This window comes from Pteropus medius, unplaced genomic scaffold, assembly GCF_902729225.1.
Source record: "Pteropus medius unplaced genomic scaffold, Ma_sr-lr_union100, whole genome shotgun sequence".
NCBI lineage: Eukaryota > Metazoa > Chordata > Mammalia > Chiroptera > Pteropodidae > Pteropus > Pteropus medius.
In genome coordinates this window covers 29,707,190-29,725,338 of record NW_024354500.1, presented here as the reverse complement: position 1 = coordinate 29,725,338, position 18,149 = coordinate 29,707,190, and the positions used below count along the sequence as shown (strand labels likewise).

Genomic DNA, 18,149 nt, shown 5'->3' with positions numbered 1-18,149 from the left:
TTAAAGATCACTTGTAGAAGACATCTGAGGATAAGAAAGAGTGTAAAGAAATTCCTTATCATAAGCTTCAGGATGGGAAGCAAGAGAGTGAAACAAAAGAGTAATGAGAGATTAAGAAAATCTTGCAGAACTAGAGAATAGGTTGAAGTATACAAAAATAATGAGAAATAAAAACAAGATTTGTAAAGGAACGAGGCATGGCAAATTGTAAACTTCAAAAGATGGCTGCACCAATATATATCCAGTTTTTACAATGCTACCTTGACATTATTCCATTAGGAGGTGGGTCTATGTCTCTTTCCTTTGAAACTAAACAAAACTTTGTAATTGCTTGGACCTACAGAATACAGTAGAAGTGATGCTACAAGATGTTAGAGGCTAACTCACAAAAACGCAATACTGGTTTCCACTTGGCTTTCTTTTGAGACATGTGCAGAGGGATCTCTGAACTCACATGTAAGAAGGTCAACTATCATGAAGTTACTATGTTGGAGAGGCCATGTGGAAAAACTACATAGAGGCAGCAACTATATCCAGGAAGTACCAGCTGTTCAAGACTTCCCAAGTGGAACACCAGACACATGATAAAGAGGCTTTCGAGACTATTTCTCTGAAAAAGCTCTCTGACTGCAACATCAAGAGAGTCCTGAACCAGAACCACAGAACCAAGCCACTCCTAAATTCCAGACCCACAGAAACAGTAAATGGTAGTAAATTATTATATTAAGACACTAAGATTTGGGGTGATTTTTACATTGAATAAGAAAAAAATCTGATGAATTAGAAACATGGAGAAAATGCAAAGTAGGAAAAAATATGGGAAAAGGAAAAAAGAAAATAATACAGTACTCTGTAGAAAAAGGCAATGAATGACTCTCAAAAGGAAAGGTTGTTCCGAGCATCTTAACGAATAAAGGATCAGATTATGTGGAAAACTTCAGGTTCAAGTACAATTAATCCCAGTCCCTATTTGTAGTAATTTAACTATTAGGAAAATATGAGTTGGAAATGAATGTTAATTAACAGAGAAGTTTAATTTATTTAAAAATCTATAATAGCAGGGGAAAAAACAAAAGCTGTTGGAAAAGTTTTTAAATATAATTTCATTAAGGAGGCAAAGTCTTTTTCAGGAAGGAATTAAAGGGACGTAAAGGTACCATTGATCTGCTTAAAATGGTAGAAAACAAGATACTACATGGACAAAATGTTTATTTTATGTGCTACTCATGGACTTTGAGTCATCTGGATTTCTGTTTTAACATTTAGTGTTTGGAAAGCCCGATTTAAAAAAAAAATTGTTAATATCTTAAATCTAGGAATGTATAATCTTAATAGAAAGAGCTGAAAACTCATACGTTCACCTCTGTTTTCCCATTTTAATCTATAATTTATGGATAATCCTGTGCTATCTATGCTTTGAAAAGTGGTATGTAGGGTACGTATGTATATATAGGTATGTATGTATGTATGTATGTATGTATGTATGTAAAAAAACATGATAACTATAAACATTTACATTAATTACCTATAAGTAGTAGGATCATTGTGATTTTTTTCCTTGACATTTGCAATCAAAAAAAAAACAGACGCTATTAACATTTTAATGTACAAATGTGTATGCAATTATGATAACTATGATGGCTTTTAAAATAATAAATATAAGTAAAATGATTTAAAGAAAATATACCAAAAGGTAAATACTGGATATATCTTGGTGATTTAAATAGTTTCACTTGTTTTTCTAATGCTATACATAAGTATCAAATATTTTACAATGGAAAATAAACTACCTCAAAAAGGGGAAAAAAGGTAATTTAAACAGTATGAATCTGTTTATAGTAGCCTTAATAACATATTTAAAATAACATATCCTTGTATACTATTGTCAGACATCTCTCCTATGAAATGTCCAGTACTTTTCTCCAATACTTTCTTGGGAGAATTGATCTTACAAAAATCGTTTACTCTGTAATTCAGCACAAAGCATCTCCTACTCTCTATCATTCATCTCTCTGGAGGACAATGTCTGTGCAATGGATGATCTCATTTCAAAGTCTTATAATGAAAGGAAGAAAATATATTAAATTTAAATATGAATGTATTGTGATTTCAGGTAATCTGGAAACAAGTTGTTCCTTCTCTATTTAATAATAAATTTGCTGAATCAATAGGCACATATCATTTTCCCACCATGATTATTAGAATGTACAATAGACTCTAATATTAGCTTGAAATGGAAAGCAGAGAGCACAGAGTTAGGAAAAGAAAATTTAACAGAATTAAAAATATTTTTTTTTTCACAGTTGGTCTTAATTATGTTTTTAGGGGTGCCACAAATTCTTGAAAATCAGACCCATCTAATAGAAGTTCCGGAAAAGGTCAAACCCATATACAGAAGTATTATTTTCAGATAGGAATATTAGCTGCTTTACAGACAAAACTTTCCATGGCATACATTTGACCCTTATGATTAGTCCAAGTGCAAATGATATTCTAGTATAAAAAAATCAAAATATTCATGTCAAAGCAAAGGATATTATTGGTACATTAGAGTTACAATGTTTCTCAAGAGCTTGGAAGAAATATTATCTCTTGAAACTTAAACTATAAAATCAACAAAACATAATCATGGAGAGATGTCCAGTTTTAGCTGAAAGAGGTAGCACTGTGAGCAGATCAGGCTGCTCTGATAGAGTATATTAATTTACCTAAAGAAAGCTAGACTGTGGTATGTACCTCATTATCGTAAAGAGTTATATCTGGGGACTATTCTAATCTGATGCCATTAAGTATTCAGGTTATGTAGAATTAATTACAGAACTAATTCTTTTTTTATTTAAAATTTTTTTTTTCATCTTTATTGAAATATAACAGACAATTAGTTGATAGTATTTACATCGTACAATTTGATGAGGTTTTTTTCATTTATAACTGGCATACAATATACCAGTTTCAGTTGTATAGCATAGTGATCAGAGATCCACATAACTTGCAAAGTGATCACCCCACTTATATATTTATTACAACATTATTAATCATCTTCCCCATGCTACATTCTACATCTCCATGTCTATTCTGCAACTATCATCCATTTGTACCTTTTAATCCCTTTGCCTTTTGTTTCCCCTCCAATCCCCCTCCCATCTAGTATTCCTCAAAATATTCTCTGTATCTATGAGTTTATTTCCGCTTTTGTTGTTGTCCTTGATTTTATTCCTTAGATTCCACATGTACATGAAATCATGTGATATTTGTTTTGCTCTATCTGACCCATTTCATTTAGTGCAATACCCTCTAGGTCCATCAAGGCAATATCTTTTTCCATCCTCTTCTTTTTAGTCTGTTTTTGTCTTTTAATCTGAAATGAGTCTCTTGTAGGCAGCATATGTAGGGGTTTTCTTATCCATTCAGCCACTCTATCTTTTGGTTGAGCACTTAATTATTTCTCATTTGAGGTACTTGTTGATAGGAATGTAGTTATTAGCATTCTTTAATCCTGTTTTTGATAGATGTTTTTTTCTTCTTAAAGAAGTCTTCCATTTCCTGTAATACTGGCTTGATGTTGATAAATTCCTTTAGCTTATTTTTGTCTGGGAAGTTTTTTATCTTTTCTTCAACTCTAAATGATAGCTTTACTGGTTGTAGATCCTGGGTTTTCATCACATCAAATATTTGCTGCCAGTCTTATGGGTGCTCCCTTGTAGATAACTAACTGCTTTTCTCTTGCCACTTTTAAGATTCTCTCTATTTAACCTTTGGCATTGTAATTATGATGTGTCATGGTGTGGGCCTCTTTGGGTTCTTGGTTTTTGGGACTCTCCGAGCTTCCTGGGGTTTTATGTCTATTTCCTTCACCAGGTTAGGGTAGTTTTCCATCATTATTTCTTCAAATAGCTCTTCAACATCTTTTTTATTTTTTCCAGTACCCCTATGACACAAATATTTTTACTTTTAATGGTGTCCCATAGGCTCCTTAAATTATTATAATCTTGGCTTCCTTTTTCTTCCATTCTGATTGAGTGGCTTTCCCATCTTCTATATAGGTCATTTGATCCTCTTTATTCATTTTGTTTATTCCATTTAATATACTTCTCATCTCAGATCATGTGTTCTTCATTTCTAACTGGTTCCCTTTTATATTTTCTATTTCTATTTTTGTGTTTTTTATCTCTTTGTTGAAGTTCTCACTGAATTCATCTACACTTCCCCTAAACTCATTAAGCGTCTTTATAATCATTGTTTTGAACTCTGCATCTGTTAGATTGGTTGACTCCATTATTCCTAGATCTCTGTTCTGTTCTCTCATATGGTTTCTACTTCTTTGTCTTCTCATTTTGGCTGCCTTTCTGTGTCTGTTTCTATGTACTAAGCAAAGCTCTTAAGTCTCCCTGTCTTATTAGTGCGGCTTTGTGAAGTAGCTGCCCAGTGGCATAGTACTGAGAGGGGTTCAGCTACAGGCCAAGTTTAGCCCTAGCCTGTGTCCCTCCGGAACCACCTGTTAAGATTCAGCAAGCAACCCACAGATGCTGTGCTTATAGTTGCTTCAAGAGGCCACTCCAGAAACCAGTGCCAGCTGCCACCAGTGTGAGTCCAGGTGTTGTTCAGCAAGGAGCACCTGACTCTCTGGAGATACACCTGGGTGTGGCTTAGGTGGGACCACAAGTTGGAGGAGGTAGAGTTTCAGGAAATCCTCTGGGCAGAGAGATCTCTATTATCCATTTTGATGACTTCTCAGCTATGGAGGAGCTGAGTCCATGCACTGGGAGTGGGGAGGTCTCAACAGAGGAACAATGGATTCCACGAGCACTTCTGTATAGAGCAAGTCACACCTCTGGTCCCTCACTCTGACAACTCAGTGTATCCCTGTAAGTCTCTGGTACCCCCTGCGCAGCCAAACAGGCACTGGGACTCAGAGTGAGCAGGTTCATCACCATGAAAATCTGCTCACGGATGAGGCCCTTTTAAGAGGCGTCTGCCACTGCCACTGCCACAGCCTCCATCCCACTCAGCCGCTTGGGATCAGGCAGCTTCATGTCCTCGCCCCATCCTACCTTCTGCCATTGCAGGGTCATTTCTTAGATTTCTCCCTAGTCGTATGGCTTGTTCATCTAGATCCCGGGTGATTTTCCTTGCTGTTTGCTCCTTGTTTCCATCACAACTTTGATTTGGTCGCTAGAGAAATGAACAGAGCCTCTGTCATCAACGCCATTTTTTTCCTCCTAGAACTAATTTTTAATCTTAATCTTTCATCTACCAACTTTCTCCTGTTGTCATGCCTACATGAAGTAAATATACTGACTAGGAGTAAGTTTTTTTTTATGAATAAACAGATTGGCAATATTATTAATATTTTTATTTCTATTTTATTTATTTATTTATTTATTTATTTATTTATTTACTTATTTTTACGCCTACAACACCCGGCCTTCCTAAGTGGTCTCCCATCCAAGTATTAACCAGGCCCAACCCTGCTTAGCTTCTGAGATCAGACATGATGGGTTATGCTCAGGGTGGCATGGCCATAGACTCTATGATATTTTTTAATATTAGTGAAGTCCTAAAGGACAAATCCATTCTCAATCTTATTAGATTGAGAGCCAGGCCTTGTACAACAAAAGTCACTCACATCAATGCTGTCTGGTAGAGCTGTTTTGATGGTCTTAGAGACAGCCAGCCTATCTTCCCTAGTGACATGTAGACCATAGAAACTGTTGTTTTATTCTAAAGTTTAAGTTCTTTAACAAATATTATTATGGTGTGTATAGAGCATTGAATTGTGAGCCAAGTGCCTCAATAAATGACAACAATCACCACTAGGTCACACAAATCAGAAGTAAGGATTTATCCCGAGCTCCAACTTCTCCCCATCTTTGCCTCCATTTCAAATGTACATGCCTCAGAGTTGAGCCTCTATGCTATTTCTCAGTTTCTCCCAATCCTGCCTGCCCCATCCCCCAACTAAAGGCCACCTCACATCAGTTTGCTAGCAAGGAGACCAGTAGGAATTTCATGGTGAAGTGATTACGTACACCAACACGTTGATCTAATTTTTTTTCTAGTGAGGCCCTCCAGTAAAAGACAGTGGGTGTCTCTTATTTCCCACCCCCAAATACTTCATAATTTCCTTTATTACTAAATGTCTTAGAACCTTGTTTATAGGCCTTATAGTCAAATATCTCACCCACACACACACACATACCTGCACTTTTACTTTTTGCTTTTTTACTTTTTGCGCTTTCTGCCTTTTTACGCACTCTCTCTTTCCGGATCTGTCAATTTTAGACTCTAAGGCTGACCAGATTTTATTTCTCTCTTCCAGATATGAGCATCTTATAAAATTTTAAGTAGACAAATATAATGTCAGAGCAGGGGTGGCTAGAGGAGAAGTCAAATATCATTAAATGCAAAGTAAATTTCTTATATTCCAAAAAGAAATGTCTTCTAATGCACAGATGTTTTACTGATTCACTATGGTTTTTATTTTTCAACAACTTTTTCTTTCTTTTTTTTATATGTAGTTTCAACGTGCGCTCTGTTTTATCTGATCTGTGAAACAAAAGACCATTTCTCATTTTTGTTTTTGTACAGAAGCTTGAATATAGCAGACTTTTAGTAAACATTTGTTGAATAGAAACCTTAGTGTCTTTTGTCCAGTGACAAGTTACGAGATCTTGTGCATTTCACTTATCTGTGATGAGAACAGATTTTTTATGTGAAAACAAATTTTAAACAATTAAATGAGATCTGTAAATTTTGAACAGTTCTGTAATCTTTAGATGCTTCAGTGGCAGCCACGGTGGTCATGGCAAAGGCCAATGAACAGAGGTTGAGCATGCCACCCAAATTTCAACCAGAGCAACTCTATTTTCTCTTGTTTTATTTATTTATATATAACATTTTTTTCAAAACATAACATATATTTTAAAATCCTACACCGATTATCATTGTGAAATATTGAAACTGATGATTTTGTCATTTCCCTTCACCTCTAAAACATTCTGATTCAATAGGTGCTTTCCATCCGAGTAATTAATTGAGTTGAAAGTACTGTTTTTGTTGACATAGAAATAAGGTTTATTAATCTGGAGTTTCTATAAATTTGGAGCAAAATTGTGTTCTATTTTTACTAATTTTTTATTGAAATTCAGTACTTCTTGTCATCAATAGAAATTACAGATATTTTTAAAAGACACTGCATTTATGGAAAATATCCCAAATTAGCATTTGTGGTCATCACTACACTGAAATTATAGTATTATTAGACCCACCTGAATCTTGATAGTTACTCCTATAATAAAGAAGCATATATATTACTTTACCACAAATTAGTTTTTAAAAATATTTTGAGAAATATTTTTCAATATGGTTTATTTCCTTTGTAATCCTTTTTTAAAAAAAACATGCCTTTAAAAATATTCTAAAGAGAGAGATCTTTGGAGAAAAGGTGCTGATGGCACACGAAAATGCTAAATATTCCCTGCTTTAGATGGTGACACATCTGATAATTATTACTTTGGGATAAACAGATATAGGACCACAGATGCTTTCTATACCTGTAAGCAATAGACCTCAGCAGCTATACTTTTTTGGCAAAGATTAGCGCCTGTGTCTTATATTCAGGTTCTATGTATCACTGCACTCTACAAAGTCTATATCACCTCCCTTGAAAAAGAAATCGTTTTGGTATTATTTGTCCTTGTTTGATCAGTTTATTTTGCTTATAGTAGCTCTACATAAATTCACCAGTTAGATGCTTTACTGAGTATTTTTTTCCCACCTCTCAAAGCATCCTTTCACGTGCTTCTTCTGATATCATGATTTTCCTTGGTGATGCACTCTACTCCCACCATCAGTTCCTGTGGTTTGAATAGAGCCAACTCCATCTACATCTATGATGCTGGACACCAAATCGAGTCAGCTCCACTTGGCAAGATTGATGGTCATGGGACACATGTAAAACTAATGTGGCTCAGTTCTAGAATTTTAATAGGAAAAGAGTCACACTTCCTACTCTGGTTTTTAAGAGAGAAGAACACATACCCAGGGCTTGACAACCATCTTCCTACCAAGAACAGAGAAGCCGCCAAGGAATGAAGCTGACACTAAAGAAAGTAGCTCATAGAGGAAAACCCCTCAGGCCTAGAAGACAAGGTTTAAAACATGCCTGAAATCAATTCTACCCTGGATTCTTCAACCTGGGAGCCTGTTAGAGAAGGTCAAAAAGAGGATATGACTGCCTATGATCCCCAAGCTAGACTCAGCAATTGGAGGCTCCTCATTCCCTCTCCTGACTTTGGAATGTATGTTCTGTTCACCGTTCCCACAGTGGAAGTCATTTCAAAGATATAACCATGAGAGAGTAATGTATTGTTGAAACTATCTGGACTGAACATGTGACTGAACCCAGTAAGGCCTCTATATAAACTTTTAAGATTCTGGTAGGTGCAGAGATCTAATAACTTTATAACCACCCAAGACAAACGTCATCATATGTAAGTTCCCTTGCAAATTAAACCTGCCACACACCAATTTGGAGTGTGCTGCCTCTTTTCTGTCTCTCCTTGCTCTCCACATACAGAAGCCAGTTTGAGAACCAACAGAGCCACCAAATCCCTCTCCAGCTTAAACAATTTTTAGTTGGCTTATATCAAAAAGAACTATTATCTTGGTACAATTTATAATACAAATTTAGTGACTTGGTGCCTTTAAAAGGAAATAATTCATTAATTTTATGACATAATTCTTTTGTTAAATAATAATTAAGTCAGTGGGTATATTTGTTGATTTCTCTGATATAAGCCCCATATACATATTTAATATTTATAATGGCCATAGGTAAAATTAGCCTATTTCACTGAGGAGTAAATCTGTATAATTTCCAATGTAAAGGCATTTACCAATATCTATAGTGAAAAACTTTGTAACAATTTTCAATTAATGGAGTCCAGAGATTGTTTTCTTTTATTACGTATTTTAAAAACAAAATATAACTTCTCTTCTAGTATAAATTAAACATGGTCAATTGCAATCAGCAACTCTTCCATTATATAACTGTGTACATAGAAACGCTCCTCTCCCATCTTGATAGTTAGTTATCCATACCTATCTGTTCCTAATTTCTTGCCAAAGCAGTATTTTATATTTCTAAGCATCCACATAGGAAAGTCTCAGAGTGTTTTAAAAGTATAAGCCTCAAGATGTCCCAAGGGAGATGATGTGCTCTGGGTTCTTGTGAAGAAGAACACAATCAAAATAAGACAAGATAAATAATGTCTATCTAGTCCATTCAGGTTGCTGTAACAAAATACTACAGACTGGGAAACATAAACCATTCTGGAAACTGAAGTCCTATACCAAGGCACTAGCATGGTCACATTCTCATGAGGGCCCTCTTCCTAGTTCATAGCTGGGACTTTCTTGCTGTCTCTTCACAAGGTGGAATAAGCAAAGAATCTCTCCAGAGACTCTTTTTTAAATCACAAATTTTATTCATGAGGGTTCTACCCTAATGACTTAAGCACCTCCCAAAATCTTTACTTACTCATACCATCGGCTTTGGGGTTTAGAATTTCAACATATAAAATTTTTTGGAGGGGAGAGGGCACAAATATTTAGACCATAGCAATGCCTCTCATTGATGCTAGGAGCAAAATAGTTGTCAAGTGATGAGCATAGCGGATGATTATCTTTCCAGTGGAACAGAGTTTCTGCATCATCATGAAGAATCATTTCTTATGCATCACTGTATTTGGAGAGTTTGAGGAACCGTAGCTGAGGCAGCACAACTTTTAAATATACTGAGATTTTTGGCACATATAGAGAACATTTCTTATTTGAGAAGATAAAGTACACCAGTTTGATACCAGTGGAACTTGAATTCCCCATACATTTTCCTGGGTTGCGTTTACGTCTTTTCTCCTTTTCTATATTCTCAAATGCCATAAAATTGCCTTAAATGAGGCTAAATAATGAAGTGGAAAATGAGTCTACTCGAGTGTCTAGGAAAATTTTGTGTTATAGTTTGCAATATTTTACAGAATTTAGTATTCTAATTGAAGAAAAAAAGAAAAAGACATTTTTTTTTTCATGAATGTGCAGGGTATGTATCATCTTAGTGTCTGGCTTGTGGGCTTTCTTGGAAGCATAATATACAAGATCAGTACACTCAGAACAAAATAATTGAATTTGAACATAATTAGGAAAGTTCACAGCTTAGGAAAGATTGGTGAGGAAATAGTGACATAGGAAGTTGACTTGAATCAGTAATGCTTTTAGGAACCAAGAGCAGAAGCTGAAGCCTTATTCTGGACAGTTACTGTTAAGAAGCTGAATGGAGTAAATACATCCGCCTTTCTTTCAAATGAACAACCTAAGTTGTCCAGCATGATAATCTTCATTTTCCTTGGTAAGTAAATTATGCTTCTGTTTTATCTGAATTCACAACACCAATGCTTCATGAACCTAATGCTGTCCTAACTTAACTGTTGATTAAACTAATAGGGGCTTATAATATGAACTATCACTTACAATTTTATACTTTTTAACATGGCTTATTGCTTTTGCAAAAATGTTCACTTACTTTTACTCATGTATAACTCTATAGAAAATGCACAATGCAGAAATTACATTAACTATTCAGATTGCTTCTGTTTTATTGTATAGAATAATCTAATTTCTTTGAGTTATTTATTAGGATTTATGAAACTCACATAAATACTAGGAATTTTTAGAAATGAAACCTTCCAGTATCTATTTACAAGTTATAAGATGACAAATTTCAAATTATTATCTGTTTTTCTTTGAAATTAAATTAAAATGAGATTAATTTAAAACATTCAGTTCCCCTAATTTTAAGGCATTAATATTTAAAATGTACAAGCCATTTAGTAGAGTAAAACAATACCATATCAAATGTTTCACATTTCATTTTAGTTTCTGTGACCTAGTGATAAAATGTAGATTTATCCCTCTTGTATTGGGTAGTATGAATTTATTGTAAGACATTGGTTTAAAAGAATTTATTTATACTTAAAATAGAATTCATGAAGATCTACTTGTTATATATATTTTTGGAGAAGCTATTATATTTTTTTTAGTATTTAGTAGAATTTATAAATTGAATTAAAAAAAGGGATATTTATGATTGCAGTTTAATGTTAATAATCCACTCATTAAACCAAAGCCAATATATTTTCTGCTTACTCCACACTAATAAATATTGATAAAGAAAGACATAATTGTGGGCAAGAAAACAAAGAATGTTATTTTAAATTATGCTGAACATAAAAAGTTAAAATAAATCAAGTAAAAGAAAATCAAGGCAAGAAGGAAAGAGATCTTTTATGTATTTTTAGGTTTTTTTCTTTTGGTTTAAATAATAGTTATTCAGTATTCCAAAATTGCACTTCTTGTGTTTATTTCTAATAACATTTTCTTATTTCTATCCTGTATTATAAAGAGAAATCTAGGAGACTTTGATTTTTATAGATCAGGCAGCAATATAACTGAATGCACAGAATATATTATAACCTCATTATGGCCCCAGTTGAAAAGGTAATGATCGCCTCCTGTTTTCATCTTTTAATTCTAAATTAACCTTGACACTAGATTGGATGAGAGAAATAATTTCCAACACTTGTAGGAGAGAAATAATTTCCAACACTTGTAGGGTCAAAATTTTGCTATTTGATAGTTTTAACCAATATTTTTTATAGTGCATTCTTCAAAATACTTGTTTAATGTTATCTAAATAGGTGTTGTGATATGAGAAAGTCCAAAGAAATGTGGGACATACTGAATTTTTAAAACAGAGGATTTAATATTATAATGAGCCTTTTAAATCTTTAAGAGGGTGAACATAATGTGCAATGTTCTCCATCTTATTTATTTTAAAAATAAAACCTCTTTTTCACTGAACATTTCAAAAGAATCCTTGAAAACTCTTGGATTAAGTATATAGCCACAAATCATAGTTAGGAATGAATATATTTTGGAAAGCTAAAGGTAGTTTGCATTTTGAGAGGTAAATCAATTGAGATGATTTTCCTGGTTGATTCAGTATTTCATCTGAGTGGAAAGTGTTAAAAATCATGTAAAACAAATAATCAAGTGAATTATTTAACATAAAAATTTAAAAATAAAAGAAAGTGAAAAAGATTATGGAAAAATAGTAAGTAGAATTCATTAATGATCATTACACTGATGCACTGGTGAGGTTTCGATGATGTATCCAGGAGATTATCACCTATAAGTTTCATGAGGAAGCTAGTCACAAGATATAATGATCAATGGCAAATAAAATTCCAATCTCTTATAAATTGAGTCTCAGGGTGTTTGGCAAGCTGAATTTAAACAAGTAACCTTGGGCCATAATCAAAGAGATTCATTTCTCTTTCTCTAGAATTGCTAACCTAGGTCAGGAGCTTGGCTAGATGAAGTTATCCATGAACACATGAAAAACCAGGAAGCTGATATATCAATTTTCACTCTAGCCCTCAACAAGAAAAATGTGACCAAGACTCAACCATGGGCCTAACTTCCAAATGCAGTGACCCAGCAAATAGTACATATGAACTAATCAGTTGTCTTGGATTTTCCTTAGGAGAAGAGGTTTGGAAAGAGGTAAGATAAAGAAAAGATTTTAAAGCTTTACTTGAAACCTATAGCTCTATATTGTCACAGGTGATTCATAATTAACATTATTTTTTAAAAATTCAAATTTGGCTCTGATTAAGATATAGTTAAACATTTCTTAATTATAGTTAATACACTGTCTCTATAACTCAATTATAATTCCCATATTATTCCATGGATTGATTAAGCAAGTGTCAGTTCTCATGCTTATAGAATCAGTTTGAGTTATTTATACAATAGACTAAATTAACATTGCTATATTTTTGATATTTCTAGAAAACTTATTGGAACTTTTTGTCTTCTACCCAAAATAACTTGTAAATACCTGGAAGGTGTTATTTTAATTGAATATTATCAGTTATTTATATATAACTCATCTATAAACAACTATTCAAATTGGTGTAAGTCAACATACATTTATTGAATATCTACAATGCATCATTGTATTTATAATGAGGATATAATTATGAATTACTCCTAATTCCTGCCCAGTAAAACCCTAAAACCCAGTGGTGGAAACAAGCACAAAAATACATAATTTTACTACAAAGCAGTAAATGCTATCATTGAAGAATTCCTAAAATGGTGGTGAAAGAGATGAAGGGTATTAAATTTAATTTGGCTATAAGAAAAAGAAGTATGAATTCAGAAAAGGTTTTCATAAAATAGGTAATTATTGTGTTGAGTCTTGAAGGACAAAAAAAAAAAGTTATTCCAGAAAGGCAGAGTGGGGAAAGGAGTACCTACCAGTGACCATCTAGTAAATTCTCAGAGGTACAAGCATTTGGGAAACTATAAACGCTGCTTGAGAACCTCCAGATTGCATACAATGAAGAATGAGTCATTCTATGGGGATCATCCAAGGGATAAAGCAGAGAAATAACAGGAATAGAATGGTGTATTAGACAGATTAGGGCATGTAAAGAACCTACCTGAATAGATGATACTGGAGACAGACTGACTAACTAATCAGTTGGTCAAACATTCAAAATGAAAGTCGATGAAATATGCAAGAACGGATATGAAAGTATGAAGTTGAGGATATAAAGGAGTCTATCATAAATCCAAGGTTTCTACTTTGCGTGTTTTTGTGAATGGTGGAATTACTGACGGAATAGGGATGTTTACCAGGGAGCGATAATGAAGAGGACAATATTAAGGTATTATAATCTGGAAGTGTGTTTGGAACATTTAGGTGGAGAGGATAACAACATCTATAACTGGAATATTAGAAAATAATGAAATTGAATTAAACATTTGAAAATAATCAGTCTAGAGATTTTAGTTAAATCTGTGAGAATAGATGTAATTGACCACAGAGAATGCATAAAATGAGAATGAGAAAAGTGTGAGGACAGAACCTAAGCTAAAAATGTATGTTGACAGAAGAGTAAGAGGATCCTGGGAAGGATTCTGCCTATGGACAGAAAATATCAAATAAATGAGTATCAAGAGAATTAGAAGAGGGTTACTAAAGGAAGAGGGAATTTTAAGAACGAAATGACAACAAAAAGCCCAATGATAAAAGTAGGCAAGATGAAGTCTTAAAACTATTAAATTTGTTGTTATGAAAATGATTAGTGTTAGAGAACGATTAGTGTTAGAAAGAGTTCATCCATTCGACACTAGCAGAGCCAAACACTAAATATCGAGAACCGCAGTGGAGAAATAGTGGCTATTTTATTGATGAATGAGAACAGGAAGCTGATGCTCAAAAGCCACAATAGTTGGTAGGATGCAAATTATAGAGGCGAAATCACTGGACACTGTGGGTTAGGGGTTTGGAGTTGTGCAGGGAGCTGATTGGTAGGAGGTAAGGGTAATTGGTAAGGGTAATCAATTATTTCTTCGGGTCTTGGGGACAATTTTGAAGTCTTTAATGGAGTCCCTCTGTCTGGTCTCACAGGAAAGTAGCCAGGGAGTCATTTCATGGTAGAGCTGGGGAATTGAGGTCAAGATGTCATCTTTAGCCTACCAGAGGTCCAGACCTGTGACCATTAGTCAGGTTTAGGCTACTGCCTCCTGCTGCCTCTGATGTTGCTGATTATTCAGGGGAAAGGCTAGGTCTCTGAGGGGTATAAAGAGAAAGGGACATGATTTCTAGATCTAGGATTTAAAACTAAGCTTAATCAAAGTCATAAATATCCTCGGTTTCATTAAAGTATTTTTAAGACCAGTTTCAACAAAACAATAGTCATAAAAATTAATTGTAAGTTGAGGAATAAATAAGCAGTAAGAATGGAAGAGAACAAATACAGATTATTTAAGAATCTTATATAGGAGAAATATAGATCTATAGCTAGAGGGGAGATTAAGATTTATTCCAGTCTTGTAATGATCTTGTCACATTTTATTTTTTATAATTCTGCTCTTTATCATTAATAACTTAGTTTTGAGGTAAATAACTGCCATACTGTAATGCTGCAAAGTTGTTTTTGTTCTTTTGTTATTCAGCTATTGGGCTATGCTCAGAAAATGAATCTACTTCCCAAACCATTAATTGCACATATTTAAGAGAGCAATGCTTAAGTGATGCAAATGGATGTAAACATGCATGGAGAATAATGGAAGTTGCCTGCAATGTTTCAGGTAAAACAAGTTGTTTAAAATACATTCAAATGGTTTCCTTTTATTCAGATAAAAATAAGATTTGATATTTTCTTTCCTTATCTGAGGAACTAAGTTAGTTTTGTTCTTAATACTTTACTCAAACTTGATATTCAAGAGCTTCACTTTAATTTGCTTATTAGTGAATTTAGTTACAAAAGAGTATTCTTAAATGACTCCAAGACCCTAATGCATTGGCACTGCAAGTAGCTTTATGCAAGATTTCAGCTTTTTATATTTATTTTATTTTTTACTTATTTCATTATGTATAATGTTATAATTATATGTATGCTTCTCAGAAGTGTGGCAATAATTTTTCAAATAAAATATTTTTTTATTTGTTAATACATAAGTGGTAAAATAGGGAAAATAACATTTGTGATGATCAAAAGTATTGTTATTTATTTGTATGTATATAATATTCATTTTATATTCTCACAACATATACACTATTTCCATTCCAACTTTGTCAAAACAAGTTAAAATATATTATTATTTTAAACTTGTCCTACATTTCAAACATGTGAGGGAAGGCCCAAAGGGTAAAGAATGTAAAGATTAGAGAGTCACTGTTACTTGTTGAAAAGAAAAAGAAATATGTTCTAAACATTTTAAATAGCTGAATAAATATTAAATGAGAGTATCATAGGAAGACTTTATTTACTAAAATTAGATAAACTGATTATATAGCGAGACATTGACCTAGTGCTATTATGACAAATCTTTAAAAAAATAGTATTCTAATGTAATGATAATTTTATCATCATGTATAACAAAGATTATAATACTATAAAATCCTGAATAAATTTCCTGGAGTATTCAGTAAAAGAAATCCAAAATGGAAAATGAAAATATATTCTTTTATGACTCACTTTGTTTCTCCATCCATTCTACAGAGTAAATTCTGTATTGCTCATGACTCTTGCCCATCATCATGTGCTTACTTTACCTACCAAAAGATATATGGTTGAGTGTGTTGGGTTAAGAGGCAGAAAACTGTAGCTCAGACAATGTCAGTGTTCACAGTCTCCACCAGCAGAGCTCCTGACCAACCTCACGACCTCAGGAATTACATAGGAGGAGAGAGATTTTCTTCTCTTCTCCTCCCTTGAAGAGAGTACATGTAATTTATATACTCCAAAGAAAGTTATAGCTCTCTAATTCAACATTCTCATTACTGTTCAGGAAAAGAATTTCAAAGGCATAATTTGCTCAAAGTAACTCAGTAAATTTAAGATGGAAATAGAGGACAATGACAAAAAACAATCTGTCGTTTTGATGATGAAGCTCCTTGTTACATTTTGTGTGGCAATTTAAAATATCATATTCAGGTGTCATGAATTAAAGCATATTTATTTCAGTATGCAAAAAGCAAACCATTCGCAATGAATTGCAGCATTTGCATATTTATCTTATGCATAAAGCTGAAATAGAAATATTCTCAAATACACAAATGAAATTATCTCAATTAGTTTTATTCAGAAAAATGGGAAAAATCATTGAGTATATACATATGGCTTTTTAAATTAAAGTAGACTATGGCCATGCCACCCTGAACAAGCCTGATCCCCTCTGGTCTTGGAAGCCAAGCAGGATCAGGCCTGGTTAGTACTTGGATGGGAGACCACTTAGGAAGACTGGGTGCTGTAGGTGCAAAAAATAAAAAATAAGGGATTGTAAGCTGACAAGGTCCTTGCAATCTGTGAATTCAACCAAGAGTTGCCTTGCCTAAAATAAATAAGTAAATAATAATATTTACTGTGTGCTTTCTAAGTGTCAGGACAACTTCATATCCCATGATAATTTTAGAGCTACCTGTACATCTCTTGTTATCATCCTAGAATGAGATGTAAAATAAAATATCAGCTTAAAACAATAGATCTAATAAAATAGCTAAACTGATAAAATAACTAAGATTGCAAAACTTTCTGGTCACCTCATGTAAAGGCAGCATTGATTATTATTGAAGAGCAAAAATTGGCATTCTTTCTAAGTGGGTCCAAATTATTTTAAAACTTGAAAAAAGTTAATTTACTTTAAAAGGTAAAATTGGGAGAAAACAACAGTAAAAATAGATATTTTTGCTTAAAATGTCCCTTACATGAACATCCTAAAGTGACCCCAGAAAATCTTACTATAATAATAAATTACTTAGATTAATCTGTTAAAAGAATTTTGGGTATATTTGGGGTGTATTCAAATTAATATCTGGAGTATTATATGTTTGCCCTTTGAAATCCAGGTAATCCCTGCAAGATGAAGGATTCATCAAGCTGCAACCTGAGCATCCAAGCCTTAGTGGAAAGGAATTTCCAGTTTAAAAATTGTCTCTGCTCTGATGATCTCTATGGTACTGTTAACAAATTGCTTGGCAAAAAATGCATCAGTGAATCAGGTGATACACTGTTATATAAAATATTTAAAGTCATAAAAACAGGACAATTTTAAAATGAATCACATCTATGTAATTTCATTTTTTAATTTTTCAGTTATTATTGGTATACAATATTACATTAGTTCCAGGTGTACAACATAGTGATTAGATATTTATATAACTTACAAAGTGATCACTCCAATAAATCTAGTGCCTATCTGACACCGTACATAGTTATTACAATATTATTGGCGATATTCCTTTACATCTCCATGACTATTTTGAAACTACCAATTTGTACTTCTTAACTCCTTCCCCCTTTTCACCCACCTTCCCCACTCCCTTCCCATCTGCTAATGCTCTAAATATTCTCTATATCTGTGAGTTTGTTTCCGTTTGATTTGCTTATTTTATTCTTTAGATTCCACATGTAAGTGAAATCATATGATATTTGTTTTTCTCTGTCTGACCAATTTCACTCAACACAATACCCTCTAGGTTCATCCATGTTGTTTCAAATGGCAATATTTCTGTC

The 18,149-nt window shown here is 33.4% G+C and overlaps 1 protein-coding gene and 2 pseudogenes across 1 annotated transcript in view; 2 read left to right on the top strand and 1 right to left on the bottom strand.

Annotated features, from left to right (window-relative positions):
- Window positions 1-5,408: 5,408 nt before the first annotated feature.
- LOC120595230 (uncharacterized) lies at window positions 5,409-5,527 on the bottom strand (annotated as a pseudogene).
- A 4,856-nt stretch (window positions 5,528-10,383) lies between these two features.
- Window positions 10,384-18,149, top strand: part of GFRAL (GDNF family receptor alpha like) — a 53,822-nt gene continuing 46,056 nt past the window's right edge. The window contains exons 1-3 of the mRNA XM_039853080.1: window positions 10,384-10,405; window positions 15,088-15,222; window positions 17,477-17,635. Of these exons, the coding sequence (XP_039709014.1) occupies window positions 10,384-10,405; window positions 15,088-15,222; window positions 17,477-17,635 (316 nt within the window). The remainder of the gene's footprint in view (window positions 10,406-15,087; window positions 15,223-17,476; window positions 17,636-18,149) is intronic.
- On the top strand, window positions 16,775-16,893 carry LOC120595235 (uncharacterized; annotated as a pseudogene).